The sequence below is a fragment of the Nymphaea colorata genome, chromosome 5, assembly GCF_008831285.2.
Source record: "Nymphaea colorata isolate Beijing-Zhang1983 chromosome 5, ASM883128v2, whole genome shotgun sequence".
Classification (NCBI taxonomy): Eukaryota; Viridiplantae; Streptophyta; class Magnoliopsida; order Nymphaeales; family Nymphaeaceae; genus Nymphaea; species Nymphaea colorata.
Window position 1 is genome coordinate 18,522,848 of NC_045142.1, and position 17,866 is coordinate 18,540,713.

At 38.3% G+C, this 17,866-nt stretch overlaps 1 protein-coding gene across 5 annotated transcripts; it reads right to left on the reverse strand.

The window, feature by feature from the left end:
• Positions 1-3,173: 3,173 nt before the first annotated feature.
• Positions 3,174-11,280, reverse strand: LOC116254103 (serine/threonine-protein kinase PBL27). Of its 5 annotated transcripts, XR_004172627.2 has the most exons (7): positions 10,937-11,107; positions 10,390-10,848; positions 9,615-9,814; positions 9,153-9,342; positions 4,590-4,981; positions 3,340-4,479; positions 3,174-3,225 (listed from the first exon to the last, which is right to left on the reverse strand). XR_004172627.2 is itself a non-coding variant. In XM_031629195.2 (6 exons), exons 2-6 carry the CDS (start codon positions 10,505-10,507, stop codon positions 3,874-3,876), a joined length of 1,506 nt encoding a protein of 501 aa, XP_031485055.1. In that variant the 5' UTR covers positions 10,508-10,848; positions 11,158-11,280; the 3' UTR covers positions 3,174-3,873. The 5 variants fall into 5 exon arrangements, 4 of the variants coding, with proteins under 4 accessions (XP_031485055.1, XP_031485057.1, XP_049933758.1 ...); XM_031629195.2 differs by lacking the exon at positions 10,937-11,107 and adding an exon at positions 11,158-11,280 and having other exon boundaries at positions 3,174-4,479; XM_031629197.2 differs by having other exon boundaries at positions 3,174-4,479; positions 9,564-9,814; positions 10,620-10,848; positions 10,937-11,109.
• Between the last annotated feature and the right edge of the window lie 6,586 nt (positions 11,281-17,866).

Sequence of the window (17,866 nt, forward strand, 5' to 3'; positions counted from 1 at the left end):
CGACCACATCGACCAGCGCCTTCCAACTAGCAGTCCAGTGCGAGCAGCAGGCGACGAGGAGGCTCTCCTCGACTGATTTTCCAAATCCGTAAGTTGCATTGCCCGGGGGCTGGTTCTCACCCCGGGACTCTTATCCGGCTACGCCAAGGGCAAACCTTGGCCGGTATCGTCCTTCTTACCCCCTTGTAGCTTCGGGAGGGGATTTGCTTTGAGTATTAGGAAGCATCTTAGTTTAATTCCGTTTATTGCTTTAGCCTTGGCTTTGGCCTAGCTCCCCCATTGAGGTACCTCGAGGGCACTACGCCCGAGACACGACCACAAGGAGCCAGCCACCTATTTATTTCTGTTTGGTGTGGTTTGAACGTTAGCATGGTTTGTATGGTTTGTGAGTGAGAAAGAAAGTCATTTCTTGTATCGTTCGCGAATTGTAAGGCCTCACACCTATTTTAATTTTGTGTAGTAGGCATACCGTAGTTGAGATTTGGGAAATGGGTAACCTACCCCTGTACACCTCTACCTAATTGGGTTTGCGCCGGGGTCCTGTCCGGCCGGGTAGATTTAATGTGTAATTTGCTTAGGTTTTTCGGTTTTTAGATTAGGCCTCAAGAAGGTTCTGGGAGGTTTAGGTTCACACTGGTCGGATTTTTCTAGGCCAGCCGGTGTGTGCCTAACAATTGGTATTCGGGCTTTCCTCGAGGGATTCTGACTTTAGGACTAACTTGCGGCTAAGATTTGGTTGAAACCGGGTGAGTGCCTAACAATTTCCTTCAATTCATGGCGGGAACGCCATACCCATTTTACGGATTAGATATTAGATCCATTCCAGGTTGTTTAAGACCCGAATTATCCGTGTCCAATATTCGAGGCCGTGCAATAGCCCAGTCGGGGCAACTCGAACTCTACAGGGGCGCCAAGAACCCTTTTCTTTTTTTAGTTTAGTATGGCCGAATAAAAATTATAATAAGTTTTTGTTCTTTTAAATTCTCAGGGAGGGTCATGCACGTTCATAGAAAATAGAAACACTAACACAGTGTAGGGAGGGTCATGCGCGTTCATAAGAAAATAGAAACAGTAACACAGTGTTCCATGAATTGCATTCTAGTAGTATTTTTAAAATTTGCATCAATCATTTAGATAAATTCATGATTGTTTTGTAAATTTGTCTCAACCTTTGAAACATATTAACGAATCACTATGTTACTATTCATGTTAAGGGCATTGGACGATGGAAATAGTTTGTTATTATTCCATAAATTTGATATTATGCTATAGTATTTGATGAATCTACCTAATCTTTACATAGATACATGAAACAGCATACTATTGTTTCTATTGTCAAATGACCGTGTCAAATCATTATGGTCTCGTGAACGTACCAAAAAATTAGGGTAAATTTATGTAGGGGCAAGCCAAGATTTTTTTCAGGGGCGGGCCAAATGGTTCAACGAACTTATTCATGTAGGGTCACACTAAATCAGAATACAAAAAATACATTCGACAATTTAAAAAAATTAATTTTTTTAATATAATTTTTTTTTTAAGTTAGCTGTGATAGGGCCTTGGCCTAGACTCCCTCCTTCCCTTCGCCTCTGGATTTATGTACCAATCTAACACAGTGTTCTATAAATCAATCCAAAATTTTTGGACAAGTTTACAAGACAATAATAAATTGTTACTATTGCCAAGCAAACCCTAAGAAGTTGTTTGATAAGAAAAACACGAGTGTTTAATGAACTTGTTTCAAATATTAAGGCAGGTTCATGGAACACTTGTTATGTTAAGCAAGTTCATGGAACACATAATGTTTCATGAGCCTACTCTAAAATTGGGGCCAGATTCATTAGACACTCTCTAAATGTGGCCTCCTCATTACCTAGTATGTGGCATATGTGTCGATAATACAAAAAATGAAATAAGCCATTCTTCATGGCAAGGAAAGAGGGAGGTGTAGACTACGTGTAGGCAGTTGCCCACACGAAACCCAAATTTTTTCTTAATTTTGTATTGATATTACTGAATAAATTTTTTGACTTACACGACGGTGCCCCTTAAATTTTAAAATTGTATATTTAGTGCCCCGTAGCTATAATTTTTTAGCTCTGCCCCTGTTCCATGGTGTTCCAGCCCATTCAAACGAGTCCTATGAAGCTTAACTGACATGGAGTTTTGAAAATGTGAACACCTAACTACCGACCATTTGATGTTTTACACTTGCACTCGTCCTTTACACCAAAATCTAAACATCATTGTATGCAGATATGAAAATAAATGCACACACTCGACCCCTAGTGATTCGCAATTGTTTGGATCTACCCATTGTTGAATTCAAGTGATCAAGAATAAGTTGATTGCCTTAAGCAAGTCTTTGATTCAAATCTTAAGTTGAATCATACAAGCATTTTACCCATTGTACACCCCTAAGTGGTCGTTAAGCAAATGAAAAACTTTATAAGTGTTCGATGAATCTGCTCTAAAGATTGACCTACATTTATAGACATCTAGTTCTAGTACTTTATAAATTTGCCTCAATCTTTAAAATATATTAATGAAATACTTACAAAGGATTCCAACTGCTAAACAACCTCTAATGGAAGGTACTTTTACATCTTTTCACAAAAAGTCCAATTTTTAAACTTTACTTTTGCCCTTGTAAAAAGAGGGTTTTCAGATTTGCCATAGAGGGCATTTTTGTCATTACTGACTCCCAACACACAGTCTCCTTTTAAAGGCCAAACATGTAACATGTTCTAAAAAACTACTCCTTTTTCGCTTCAAAATTTAGTGGCCACACTTTTTCTTTTTTCAAAAATTTGCGCTTTGCAGACATTTTCAGAATTATTAGGTTTTCTTTTTCATAAAAAACCAACATTTTTAGTTTCAGTTTTTGTCCTTACAGGGAACGGGTCTCCTGCTCACACTTGAAGGGCAGTTTCATTATTTGAAGGTCTAACACGCTGCCCCGTGTTAGAATGTGAGTTAGAATGTGACCTCCTCCTCAAATTTTGAAACATTTTCTTCAGATCTTCAGGAGGATAAAAGCTCGCTTTCTGCAACATACCTCCCAGGCTTAAAGATGCTCTTTGAGGCTTCAATGGTGAGGGTTCGAGAGTTCAAGATCGAGATTACCCTTGAACTTTAGAAAGAAGGAAAAAGATACGGTCTGCAATGCTAGGTATCCTGCTAGCAAGGACATAAAGATTTTCGAACCAGATTATCAAGATGCACCTGAAACTCAGCAGGAATCAAATTCATTCTTCCTCCCCCAAAGGAAAGCACCAAACCATGTGCAAATGAACAGCACCAATAATGAAAAGGGAAAGCATGGACAGCTAGAGATACCTCCAAAATGTTATCTTTGCTCAATTTTGGCCACCATGAAAGCTTCCAAGTACAGCAGCTGTAACTGAAACTATAGCTATTTTCCACCTTTATAACTATTGCAATTCTACAATTGTAACTGCTCATTCTTATCATTTTTCTTCTTCAACCCCCCGAGAAAAAGAGGGAACTGATACCCTTCCTTCCACCCATTGTCAACCAAAAGAACAGCTGCAAAATCTAATTTAAAAAACAGTCCATGTGATCTGAGCTAACGCACATAAACAAGAAGTGCATACTAGTGGATTAAGTAGAACTTTTCATCATCAAGAGACTGCTTTGTTAATCGTCCACTGGCAGTCGGAATGGACGGAGTTGAAGCTTCGGAGAACCTCCTCATGCTTTTCTTAGGGGAGGCATACATTTTCAACTGCAGCAGATATTTCTACAGATGGTGATCACTTTTGATGTGTTTTTCTTATGTCATGGGGAAAAGGCCAGTCTTTGTCCCCATTCAGTCATTTTCATGGAGAAAGCCACTTGCTTCACTGCCATTCAATCGTTTGTGCTGTCAAAGCTTCCTAGGGTGGTTGCCCTGCTCTTGTCTCTCCAATTCTCCCCCCACACTTTTGCCTCTGCAACTGCCCTTTCCCGATCAAGGTCTCGATTAGAATTTCTGGTTCTTCCGTACAGAACCAGACTGCCCCTTACAGAATCTGGCTTATCTAAGCCATCTAAGTCCCATCTCCTTCCAGACCCACCTCCAGATTCAGCTCTGCCTACTTGATTGAATCCAACTCCATGGCTGAAGTCTCTACGTTGAAAATCAGGAGAATTCTGGTACGATAATTGAAAAGAATGTCTGCTAGCAGGGGAATCCATTTCGCTCATCATATTTGTCCTCTCATCCCTCGCTCTTGGTGTTGATGGGCCACCTCTACTGTTTCGTGCAGCAACAACATTTGGGTCAAAGTTTTGGGAAGCCAAATATGAGAGTGCAGTCACAACATCCCCAATGAGAGGTCGGGTAGCAGCTTGCTCTTGCAGACACATAGCAGCAACAGCAAGAGCTTGATAAAGGCCTCTCATGGGATAACGACCTTGCAACAGTGGGTCTGCCATTTTAGGAAACTTTCTGCGGTCCTTGAACAATGGCCTTGCCTGCAGAAAGTCAGCAAGAAGGGATTAGCATCAACGCTGCACCAACTGCCAAAAGCTGATCCCCAACATATTGAACAACTTAGCAGCTTAAACAAAATAGACACTCTTACCCATGCAACAAGATTGTGCTCTCCAGCAGCACGGGTGTTGTCGATGGCTTTTCGTCCTGTAATGAGTTCAAGAAAAACCACACCAAAGCTATAGACATCAGATTTCAGTGTTAGTTGTCCTGTCATAGCATATTCAGGAGCACAGTAACCATATGTCCCCATCACTCTGGTGGAGACGTGAGTCTTATCACCAACGGGTCCCAATTTTGCAAGCCCAAAATCTGACAACTTTGGATGAAATCCTTCACCAAGTAATATATTGGATGACTTCAAATCCCTGTAGATAACAGGTGGGTTTGCTTTGTCATGCAAGTATTCTAAACCCTTAGCTGCACCTGCTGCAATCTTCATTCTAGTGTTCCAATCAAGTGGTTCCTTATCTGGCGGAAGATCTGCAACATAGAAAGCTGATAATCGCTACATAGATTTGGAAATTCATTAACTATGTATAAAATTCAGAGTATCTCAAACTGTCTAAGGAAATTTCCATTTTTTAAAGAAAATTACAATCTTCAACCTCAGATTGCAGTGGCGGCCGAGTTGGCATTAAAATGCTTCGGATGTTTAACAAAGACAAAACCCTGTTCAAAAATTTGTGCAACAAGAACAGGATTAAACAAAACATCCAAAAAACGCAATAGCATAACCATCCCACGACTCTAAACCAACCTAATAAGAACAACTTTCCAGCTCTAGAAGACACTAACAGGTAGACCTTTCTAGGAACACTACATCTTTCCTTGGAAACACCCAAAAAAAAAAGTAGAAAAAAAGAATTTCAAGAAGGGGAAGATCCCATAATAATGGCCAGAGATCGAATATTTTACATAAATTAACAGAAGAAAGTCAGAAGACTTAGACTACAAATTGATTTGGACATACTAGACCATTAATATAAGGCTATAGGCTTGTCAACATTTTCTCTACATGACTTTGCAGCTTTGCTTAGGTTAATGTCTACAAAGCTATGTCAGCCTTGGAATTCATTGTGGTTCTCCATTAGCAGCTTAACATATTTCTGTTGCATGACATTGGTCAATGATACGAAAAAAACTTCCAAAAAAGATAATAAAGTAGTATCACCTTCAGACTCTGTCTCTCTTACCAGGCCATCAGGAAGCCACATAATGGAGATGGTCCAAAGTTTGTGCTCTTTCTTCTTTCCTTTTTTCCAGCAAGAAAACTCTACTCTTTGGCATAGGAATCACCCCAAGCAATAGTCCTAAAGGCTCGGTGGTATAACAAAACTGTAACTTAACTTTGTCCATGGACTTTTCAGGCAGTTTGATATATTTTGCAGAACGACAAGCTAAAAGAAAAGGTTATCCCTTTAAATTAGTGCCTTTTAAAAGCATTCTTACCAAAATTTACAGTTGAGAATGTGATAGAGAAAGTTAGTCATTTCCACAGGCCACCACTAGGATAAAGTGGTAATGGAGATACAATATCATGAAACATAGATCTAAGTCACCCACTATGTAAGGACAAAAGATTGATACAGATGCAGTGGCCTCTTGTGAGCAGTGCTACTTAGCACCGCAGCTTTAAACATCAAAACTCTTTTTTACATTATGACAAGTGATCTGCCAAGCATGTTTATGTATCTCTGGTGTGACGCAAAATGTTGAAAAAGAAGCAATTTCTAAACTGGAGAGAGACATTGACTTTGACAGCAATTGCAACAAAAAGGTTTCTCATATGACATCAAAGAATAAAAGCAGCACTAGACAGTAAGTTTTCTCTAGCATAGAGAGTTGTAAGCTTGAAAAGAATAAAACATTCGCATCATTTCCCTTTCTCATTCACTCACAGCACAAAAAATTATGATGGTGCCCCTTTTCCAGATAGGAGGCATTTGAAGAATGCTTAAATTGACATAGGACCAAGTGGAAACCCTCTTGCCTACAAAATCTGTCTTAGAATCCGTCTATCAGATTAAAGAAGAATAAGTAGATAAAAGAATGAGAAGTACTTCAACCATTTTCACTCACACTCTAAACCTGCAGAATTCAGGATGAAGCATCAATCTGCAGGTCTAAGATATCCTATAAAACATGATTACCGTTCAATTGAAAGTATACACTTCATCAAGACATTAATGACATGTTTACTGGTATTTCTCTGGGATCTTTTTTGTATCAGAACATGCTCAATGACATGTAATCATGTGTCTCATAATTATCTGTGGAAACCTGAGAAGTAATCATCCTAAGACTCACCATACAAATGCCTCTTCCACTTCACATGGCAGGCTACCAGATCCTTATGGCTTTCTAAGGATCTGCTTCTAAAATCCCAGTATACAACCAAGAATTAGAGAACCTTATAAATCATACAAGAAGAGGATAGATATTTCCCTATATCCTATACCAGACCAGGATAGGTCTCCATAAATCCTATACCTTGCTCACAATAAGTTAAAAGACAAGTACACTCATGTTACTGTATACAGATACACTTGTAGAAAGTCATAACAATGGCTAAGATCATCGGCATGCCTCCTAAATGGCACCTGTTTTCAGAAACTATGGCTGACATGCGGCTTGCCATTTGTCTTTCCTCCAGCATATAACCCACAAGCATCCACACAATCTTTGACAAGCTCAAATCATAGCTTCCATTAAAAATATTTATTTCTAACTGAGCTCGGGCTTAAGCAAATCATTAACTAAAGCACTGATCCTCAACAAATATCATTCACCGCACAAACAAAAGCTTGCTCCAGAAGGAAATGTCAATCACGGTTCAGCAAAGAGGGAGAAGGTAAATCTCCATATCTACTTCTCCAGCTTTCCCTTCGCATCAAACCAAACCAACTTTTCTTGTTACTTATTTTGAAACCAAAAATTACTGTCTAGGAATCCTATATCTCGCCATTCATTAATTGAACTATTCTAAAAAGTCTACCAGCTTAACTCCCACCAAGGTCGCCTATTTCTCCAACTTTTTTAGTTGCTTTTCTGATGCAAGGGCAAGGCTGTGGGGAGATAGATCTCCTAACCTTTATTGATTCAAAAAATAGAGCGATACAAAAAGGAATGGACAACCAACAAAACAAAAGCTACCACCCTGTAGTACTAAATCAAAGAAGGAAAAAACCAGCAGCAAAGCCTTTAGGCCATCCAGATGAACAATGGGAATCATTACAAGAAACTCAATTCAGGATAGTAAAAGAACTTTCAGATCCACGCATCAACTGCACCAGCCTTTCCAAAATTTGCATCGGAACTTCATTTTGAATGACAAACAGTTTCCCTCTACCCAAATTAGTAGTGAACTAGCAATATCCCAGCTACTATTACAAGCAACAAGCACATGGTCTCACTAATCACCTTCCTTTGCAAAATTGGAATCCCCTGGTTGGACGACAGAAGAGACTGGCCAGAAGAAACACCGGATTCCAGTTTTAATCCTTATCATTAATCTCTATGTTCTCAACTAATGAGTCAGTTGAAAGAACCTCAGATGAGTCAAATATATCAAATGGATCAACTAACTTAAGCAATTCCCATGAACCAAGCCTTTCCTGCTCTTGAAATGCCTCGAAATAGACTTCATGAATAATGTCACTCAGAAATACATTTTGGCTCTTAGAAACTGATCATCAGGTGGCGACTGAGACCTGAATTTTACATTATATTACTTACCAGGCTACTAGCTAACTGCAACGCTAATGATCTCCTATGCAGGAAGGGTAATAATTAAGCAACCTTGTCATAGAAAAATTTCAATGAGCCGCTGATAAGAACTTATGAAAATGAAAATTGTGTTTCTTTAATAGATTTGCACCATATGTCAGTCAATGGCAGATTGCAAGATCTGCGATGAGGTCATTTAACAATTATTATCATATGATCTTTGGGATTCAGATTTGCAGACCCAATAAGATAGAAACATCTCCCTTTGTACTCTCAACTCTCAAGTCGCTCATTTTACGTAGCTCCTTAGTGACCTTAGGCAGATGAAATGCATTTAGAAAATATCAGGTACAGAAAATTTGTAGTCATATAGATGGTCAATTAAAAACTGACGAAGGTCTGAACAATTCCTTGTATTAACAATGCATGAAGAGGTGCTAGTTGATCTTTGTTGTTCTCCTTGTCATCATTAGGATCTTTTCTGTGTTTTGGATTAAAGTGGAGGAAAGTTCTGCAAACTCTATTTAAGATCAAGCTGACTCCCACATAATCTCATTTGTCATTTTACCCAATACAACCTTTAAAAAGAAAAATAACAGGAGAAACAACATTGGATCAACAAGTTGTACAAGATTGTTTCAGTACTGAGATGACCAAAAAGGACCCTTTAGAAATACTTCTTTTAAGGCAAATGATTGCAGAATAGAAGCAAGCAGTAACCTAAAAGAAGGGGATAGATCCCAGCCATATTCTTTGATCAGGTAGTTCATATTAGTAGCAGTTTTACATGATATCAGAGACATTGTAGTTCTTATCATGTTGGGCTAAAGCCCCATGCAATAAAGTGTCCTTCCTACTCGTGGGAAACAAAATCTCAGGCAATACAGTGTTAAAGATACTGTAAAAATAAAGCTTGCAGTCTAACCATGTAAGTGATCCTCCAGTGATCCCAATGGCATAAGCTCATATACGAGGAGGCGTTGATCTCCATCGGCACAATAACCAATCAAATTGACGAGGTTAGGATGGTGCAAAAGACTAAGCATCAGAACCTCCACCAAGAATTCCCTGTTTCCCTGTAGGCCATTTCTGTCAAGTTGCTTCACAGCAACCACCTGCAATGTTCACAATACTGAGGTAACATCCAGAATTTGGAAGGCAGAGCAACTTAACATGCTTACAGCGTAAATTGCATTCCCCGACAAATAAGAAACTGATGTAAGTTAGAAAGTAAACAGATAGATATCAGGAAGAAAACAAAGTGGTCCTAGAGAGATGCTATTGTGCACTCTTCCTTCACCTATTACGATATATCTTCAGAGAAATCCTTCCACACCTTAATAGAAGAAGTTCAAGACACAAAAAGGTCAGCAGGAAACAATTAAACCTGTCCTGTGCTTTCCAACCGACCCTTGTAAACACGGCCAAAACCACCTTCTCCCAGAAGGCATTCTTGCCTAAAATTCTTGGTTGCTGCTGCAAGCTCCCGAAAAATGAACGTCTGAGCAGCAATATGGGGTGCAGATCCATCCTTTGGTGCAGAATTTTCTTTCTTTGAATCGGCCCCACTCCTAACTTTGGATTTATCTGCAGCCAAATCCAAATTAATAGAGCTTTTTCATTCTTCACATGATCGCCGCAAGACAATCAGGCAAATTATAATGGATCAAACTTTTCTACAAACATAAGAACCAAGCAACAACCGTGCATTCAGATGCATTCTTATGATTCACATTGACAAGCATGGTTTTTATTATTTTATTACAGTTAGTAGTGCAATTCAATTGGGATTCATAATCACATTATATTTCTCTGACAAGACGTCATAATTACAAAGAAACTCCTCGGCACACCAGGAAGGAAAAAAAGAAAAAGACTGTAATGGAGAATCGAATGTAAATTGGAGAAGAGTAAGTAGCATGCTCTTCACAATTCTGATAAAAGCAACAAAATTGAAGAGCAAATGAAGGCCCAAGAATGAAGAATCGAACAACAGATAAAATTCGAGACTAAATGGGGGAAGAGAAAGTAGGAAGCTCTTCAGAATTCTAAGAGAAACAAAACGCAGAGAAAAGCTACGAAAAGATTAATTAAACAAGAAAAACGAGAGAAAAGGAAAGGAAAACCGAATCACGACCACTACTGCAGCAAATCAAGCTAACCTGACGCCACCCTGTTGAGATGGGAACCACTTGAGAGCTGCCCATCCTTCCTACTACTCTTCCCACCCTCATGTTTTACATCTTCCTTCTTGGATCCAAAGCAACGGAAGCAATCCATCCTCAAAGCCACCGACCAACCATGAAAAGGACTATGAAACCCACATAATTCTACCCACTAAACAGAGCAACAGCCAGATCATGAAATCTCATAACACCCACTAAGATCCCACCTTTCTGCTAGGGTTCTATCTCCTCACCACTCCCAAGAATCCAAAAGTCTCCTTTTCTGCTCTCAACCTTCACCTCAAACTCCAACCAAAACTGCTTCAACTTCAACACTCGCATTCCTTCCAGTGATGAAGGCGGGACTTCACAGTCTCTCTATCTGTCTCTTTTTCTCTCTCCCTTACAAAGATCACAGCTCATTCGGAGACGAGAGATTACACCCGAGAGGAATTGCTGCTAAGAGAAAAAAAAAAAAAACATGAGGATGTTAGAGAATACAAATCTGTATGACATCATGCAGCATGTCAAATTATAGCAATACCCCTCCGTTGGACAAACTAACTCGAAGCACAAAATCTTTTCTGCAGTTAGTTGAATGAAACCAATGACCAAGAAGCTAATCTAAGCCATAGAACTTTCTCCTTCTCCTAGAAGCAGTCAGTACATGAACCCGCTTTGATGCCCGTAGGGATCCGACCTAGAGCTATAATTCACATCTGGAAAAGGAGGTCCACGTCCCCCTGTGGTTCAGGCCAGACTCACCCACTTGGTCGGTATTTCAGACTTGTTCTCTGGCGTCTCAGTCTCTTCACGTAGCCCTGGTTTTTAAAGTTTTACCTCTTTCTTTTCCCAATGGTGCCTCCCTTTTCTTTCAGCAAGCCTCCAACATGGGATTTCCAAGGATGACTTGTGTTGAAATTGATCATTTAACTATTTTACATAGCATTGTCTTTTTTTTCTCATTGTTTTCCATGTGGAGGAAGGCTTCCGCACTGTATTAATTAGTGGGTACCATGGCTTCTATGGAAAGATACCACGAAAAGGTTCAGGAGGCAGAGAGACATAATTAAACTTGCTTTAAGGGTTTATGTCACCCCTCCCAGTTTCCCTTTTGCTGCACCAGTGGTGAAAACGAGCAACGTGCAGTAGAAAGCAACTTTCAGCTGCAGTTTACAAAGTCCAGTCATCCTATCTAAAATTTGGAATTCAAGTTTTCCTCTTTATTTTGTCACTGTTATTTCTGATCTCTCCCAAATAGAAGGAGCACAAACCTCTTGAACATAAAAATGTTAGTTTATTACCCAACATCAGATAAGTACTACGTACTGTGCCCCATTTCATAGCAAATGAAAGAAGAAAAGAGCAAATGATTGCTTCATTTGTTCTCATTCGGAGTACCCCCCAAGATTGTAAAAAGTACAAACACAAATCCTGTTTGAGCCTTTATTGCATAGTTTTTTGGACTGCCCAAGTTCCAAAGTGAGTAGTCATGCACGAAGAAGATAGAGAGACAGAACTAGAAGCCCGCTTTCACTTTTAAAAATGAATGGCACCACACTTGTAAGGAACAAAGGACACTAATATTTTACTGAACCAATGTTGACATGGCTTTTCATTTTTATCTCCTTTTTTATCTTTAATAAATAGAAACTCTTCAAAGTCTTAGATGTTCGCAATCATATGAACGGAGACCGTGCTCTTTGGTACATAGCACGGAGAGCAGGGTATTCCTGATATTCTTTTAAAAAAAAAGGGGTGATTTCGAAGTCTCATCTTCCTCCTTACAGAATTCTTGAAACGATGACGCACACTAACTGCTGGATTTAAAACCAAAACACCACTTTTCACTGAAGATGGTCCGATGGATAAACAAAGAGACTGTTAGTAGGGATATTTACTAAAACGCCATACTCAAAAGCAAGTACTTTGTCCTAAACTTGGAAAGCCTTTGGTCTTTTATGGTAACGTTTTAGAACAGGAAAGGATTTAGATAATTATATTTTCATTTGAAAGTGGACCTAGCTTCCACCTTTTATCACAATGCTGCTTGTTTAAGGTGATTCCAACGACCCGAGACTTTCTCCTTTCCCCTTAAGTGTAGAGTCCAAAAAACTGTATACATATTAACTAATAGAGTGTTGCGCATTTTCAAAATATATAGGCTATATACATAATATATATATATATTTATATATATAATATGCAACATATATATGTCATATTATATGCTATACATATATAATGCATAATATATTGTATATAATATAAACATATATGTACATAACAGCAAAATATAATATATATATATATATATATATATATATATATAAAAGAATCAAACTGACAACCAAACTTTAACTAGTTCCCCAACCTGACACCTAAAACGAATGTCCTAAAAAAAGGCCTGAATGAAATCAGTAGCAGATCAATTAGATGAATCTGGTGCAAAGATGCCATATCTCTTACGCCGTTTTTTTTCATTTTTTAAAGTAATTATGAGTTCTTTTTATTTCTTATTACGTTTTATATTTTTTCCTTTCATTTTTTTTCTCCTTCATTATTAATTGATTTAGCTGAATTACTGAATCAACCGATTCGCTTATTTCTAGCTGATCGGATCAGAATTCTACTTTTTATAAGAATGCTTAAAATTTTATAATTGCATGCAGGGGCGAAACTATAAATTTTTTGTTGCATGGACTGTGGTCTCAAAAATTTTAACAAGCGCTGAAATAAAAAGTTTTCAAATTTTTTTATATATGTTAAATTAAAACTTTTGAAATTTATGTACAAATTTTAATGTTTTTAAAACCTGTGGGAGGGCCAAGGCCCCTCCGGGCGCCCCCTAGCCCCTAACCACATGACTAGGACACATGTATTTTTAAAATTTTTGTTAGGAATAATATAAGGTTACCACTTACCAGTTCGATTTCAAATCTATTTAGCCAGATCTGGTACTGGAACCAAGATCCAGTTGCTAACTGGATTCAGATTCGATATGCAGTTTCATACTTGAATCCGAATCTAAGTCCGACATACATACGATAGGAGACTGATAAAGATCCGATGCAACTATATATAAATCTTAGATCTTACGCTAGCAGATCCGAACTCAGTTTTAAAATGGCGGTCGAATATGTACTTAATTACATAGAACCTGATTAACTTTAGCCTTGGGAAAGGTTGGCTCTAACCGAACCTGAACAAGGATATAATTCCAGATCCAATAGAGACCATGATAAGTCCCTTTGGATGCCATATATTTGATACCAAAAGCTAGGTTTCTCAGCCTTGCAGGATCATTCTGTGCTTACTTGGATTTGGATCATGAAACAGGACCCTGGTTAGGGTCCATGAAGATGGCTGGTTTTGGGTCAGATCCTTCCGGTTCACCGATGCGTAAGCACGGCACGGTCAGTACCTACAAATCCAGACTTTTAGGTCTCTGTAGGTGGATGAGGTATTCATTCATCATTCATGTCAAGTTTTTGATAACCTTGCTCTTGTTGAAGTTTTTTTAATAATATTTATATTCATGAAAATTATTTTCTTTAAAATATTTTTTTGATGTAATATTTATGCTAGTGAAAATCTGCTTTTCCCTTCATTATTATTTTCTCCAGTAATTTTAGCAAGCATATAAATAGCATCTAGAAATTTTCGACCGTTGTGTACGGAATCAAACAGAAGCATACTTTATTGATATGGCACGAGTCTGCAGGTAAAGTATTTGGGTCAAAGGTCCAGTTGGAACGATTAAAGAAGATAATGTGATCCAATTAAGAATTGGACTCTAATAGGAGCCACACTTTTGGTATAAATCGGAGTCGGAACCAAATCCACGACTCAAATCACAATCCAGATACATGTAAATTGAAATTTAAACCAGCTGGACTTGGATTCGGTTCTAAAGGGGGAAAAAATAAATTTTAGGGATAAGCAAAAAATTTATGAGGAAAGAAAATGTCAAATTTAAAAATTATTGTCCTTTTACAGTTGAAAATTATTGCTCGATTACATAGACCCAGATTAGAGATTTCATTGAGCAAGAAGTAATCCTACCACGAACACGAGGGCCAAACCCTGCCGTGCCCCACCCCAGATCTAGATCTAGGATGGAGACAATGTACCCATCAACTTAGTATTATGCTCCACTTAATTGGCTGTAGTGCTTAGCACCCAGAGGAATAAAACCAACAACAGTGGAGTTTCACCGGCAGTTCGACGCTAGTCCGACCTCGACCTCGATGCTTTCCCTTAATCACCATTTACCATAGCTTGTTGTGAATTTGAAAAGTTTGGTCATGCATTTAAGATTATGGAGAATTTTACGAGATTTGTAAACAAAATTGTCAAGTGATTGGGTGTCCAGATTCTTTAACCTTTTTTGGTCGGAACTCAATTTGCTAGCGGACTGATTGGGATCTGTATGACTAGGGAACCAAGCATCGTGTGGGAGTGGGTCGGAACGTTACAGTAGTATTAAAGCAGTTCAATACTCAAAGCTCGTATGTGCCTTAAGAGGGATAGATTGTCACTTTGAAAAGTTTAGCCTTGTATCTAACATTGTGTAGAATCTTAGGAGACTTATAACAAAAGATGTTAAGTGATTGGTTGTCTTAGTTTTCTCATTTTTTGGTCTAAACTGAATCTACTAGGAGGTGGTTGGATCTGTCAGAGTATGGGTATGGAAATGGGAGTGGGTCAAGTCGTCATATTAGGAATTCAATGTTCTCTCTTTTCTTAAAAACAGTAAATTTGACAACAAAAACTATATGAAATTGTTTTGGCCTTTCATATGGGCCATATGCAAGCAGCCAAAGATGTGGAATCTTGAAAACACATTTTCTTTTCTCTTCTTTTTTTTTACTCAAGAGTGGCTGCGGTTGATTGATGGTGAACCACAGGGCACCATGGCATGGATTCCTTTGTCCAAGAAGAGACCATCAAGAAAAGAGTGTTTGGCCTATGATGGTCTACTTTGGGCCTCAGATATGTGGACCTTTCACCTTTGTCTCACCAAAAGAAAAAGTTGGAAAAGGCGAAAGAAGCATATAAAAAGCAAAAAAAAAAAAAAAAACATAAAGCTGCTCAATAGATAGGCCATTAATGAATCACTGCTTCACTTTTGAACTTCAACAAAGAGGCGCTCAATCTTTTCATGTCATGCTCAATAACTGCTTCTTAATATAAAAAAAAATGGTCAACATAGTAAACTAAAGAACAAAAATGTTTTTCTATAAAAGTTTCTTCCTTTTTATTTTGGTTTCGAACAAACTGAGCCTAAGCCAAGAGACTTTGTCATAAGTGGCGCTTAGTACCAATGCCCTAGGGCCTATGTCTGCTTAGACTTATGCAGGGGATGAATGCTTACAGGAATCGAATGAATACTTGGCTTTTTACCTATCGCGGGCCTAACTAGCTACGCTAAACCCATGAGGCTTTTTTTTAAATGTTAATCCTAAAAAACCAGAAAAAATTTTTAAAAAAAATAACAAGTATCACTAGATGCGGTCTTGAGCCTCAACCACTAAGGGAGTCTTCTTTTTTTGTTTTGTTTTTAGAAATAAGTTTTTAAAGAAGGCCATTTTTGTAGTTTCCTTTACTACCTTATCATTTTTTTCATTGAGAAGCTGTTGTATGAGAATTATACAAAAAAGGATTGAGCGCCTATGTGTTGAAGTTCAAAAGTTAGGCAGTAATTTGTTGATCACCCATTTGTTGGGCAGCATTAAGTATTTTTTTTTCTCAAGAAAAGGAACTACATTGAAGTGAGAAAAGTAGGGCAAGGTGGCCTAATAAAACTAAAAGCCTTTGATTTTGTCTCAATTGCTTTCACAATCTCAGTTAATTCAAAAAGGTAAAGACAGTTGGGTTTGAAAAATTGAGTGTTGATCGGTGGCTTGTTTCATCTTGGAAGAAAAAGCCAATGGAGGCATCAAGCACTTTATGTCACTTGAAAGGTCTTAGGTGGATCAACCCATTTGAGGACTTGACGACTCAATAATAATAACAATAATAGAAATAGACATCCCACTGGGCCCTTTTTGTTCTTGTTTTCTTCTCTTTTAATCATGGGTGTTAATAACTTGTGTTTCAAACCAATGCGCAGTTGATCAGACCATAATACTTGACATAAAAATATATATGTGCATTTTTTTTACATAAATTTAGATGTTTGCGTATTTACTTTTTGGGTAAATTTGTATTTATAATCAATTAACTTGGATGGACTAGTTTAGAGAGTTCGTGTTTTAGGTCTTAAAAGATTTATGACTGACAATTGCTTGTCCCCTGATATAAAATCCTCAAGATTTGAGAACCATCAACATAAACTCAGACCTTCCCCTCTCTGATATTAAATTCGATCATTTCTCAATGCAATAAGGTAAAACACGGGTATAGATCTTAAGTCTGACCCAAGATCCTTAGTTTGATTAACTATAGATTTTACCATAGATCTTTTGTCATGTCAGCAAAAACATGTCGTGTCGTGTCAAGACTATATCAGATCCATGGATTTCAAATCTGGAGTAATCAAACAATCCCTTAGGATGTGTTTGTTAAGGAGGAGTGTTATCCATCTCAGATCCACATATTTGAAGTCTCCTAGTCGGATCTGATAATAGATGCTTTTAGGGGGACTATGGATTTCATATCCACGTTCTCTCGCTGTCAAGATCCACTATTCATTCAGATAGTGGGTCCCACAAAAGAAGGAACTCAGATCCCCTTGGATCTCAAGTCTATCAGTAAACAAACAAACCATTAAGTTTTTCAGATATGTAAGTCATCCTTACCTCAATCATAATTTCCCTTTCTGATTTTGAATCCATCAGAAAACAAACGCACCTTAGTGTGTGTTTGATAGCCTCACATATCAGATCCGTTGCTGATCTCAAAATCCGCCTTAGGTGAAATCAACTGCTGAAACAACCAATAGGTTTCACAACTGCAGATTTGAGATCCACATTACTTTATAAAAACCATGGATTTGTGATCCGGAAAAGAGGAAGGGACTACATATCCATGGTTTTAAGATCAAAACAGATCCATGGTAGCCCCCAATCTCAAGCCCGAAGCTATTAAATAGAGCCTTGGCTTTTCAGATATGTAAGATATACTACCTCAATTCCGGTCGTCCCTTGTAAGCCACTTGATTGATAGGACAGAACACCTGGTTTCAGTACATGGTGTTATTTTCTACGGACTCGACAGCGAGGAGTGGACGCGTTGAACACATAGACTGTGCAAATTCTGTTCGGAGCAAACCGCTCTGTTCTATATGTCCATTGTTTGTGTGAAGACAAAGGTGAAAGGACCCATTGATTAGCAGTGTTCATGTTCCGCATAATCATACGACCTCTTAGCGTTAAGCTTGTCGGTGCCCTTCCTCAGCTGTTCTTAGACTTGGAATCTAGATTATGCATCCCAAGTATTGACCTTTAGACCATCAAGCGGCCGATTTGAT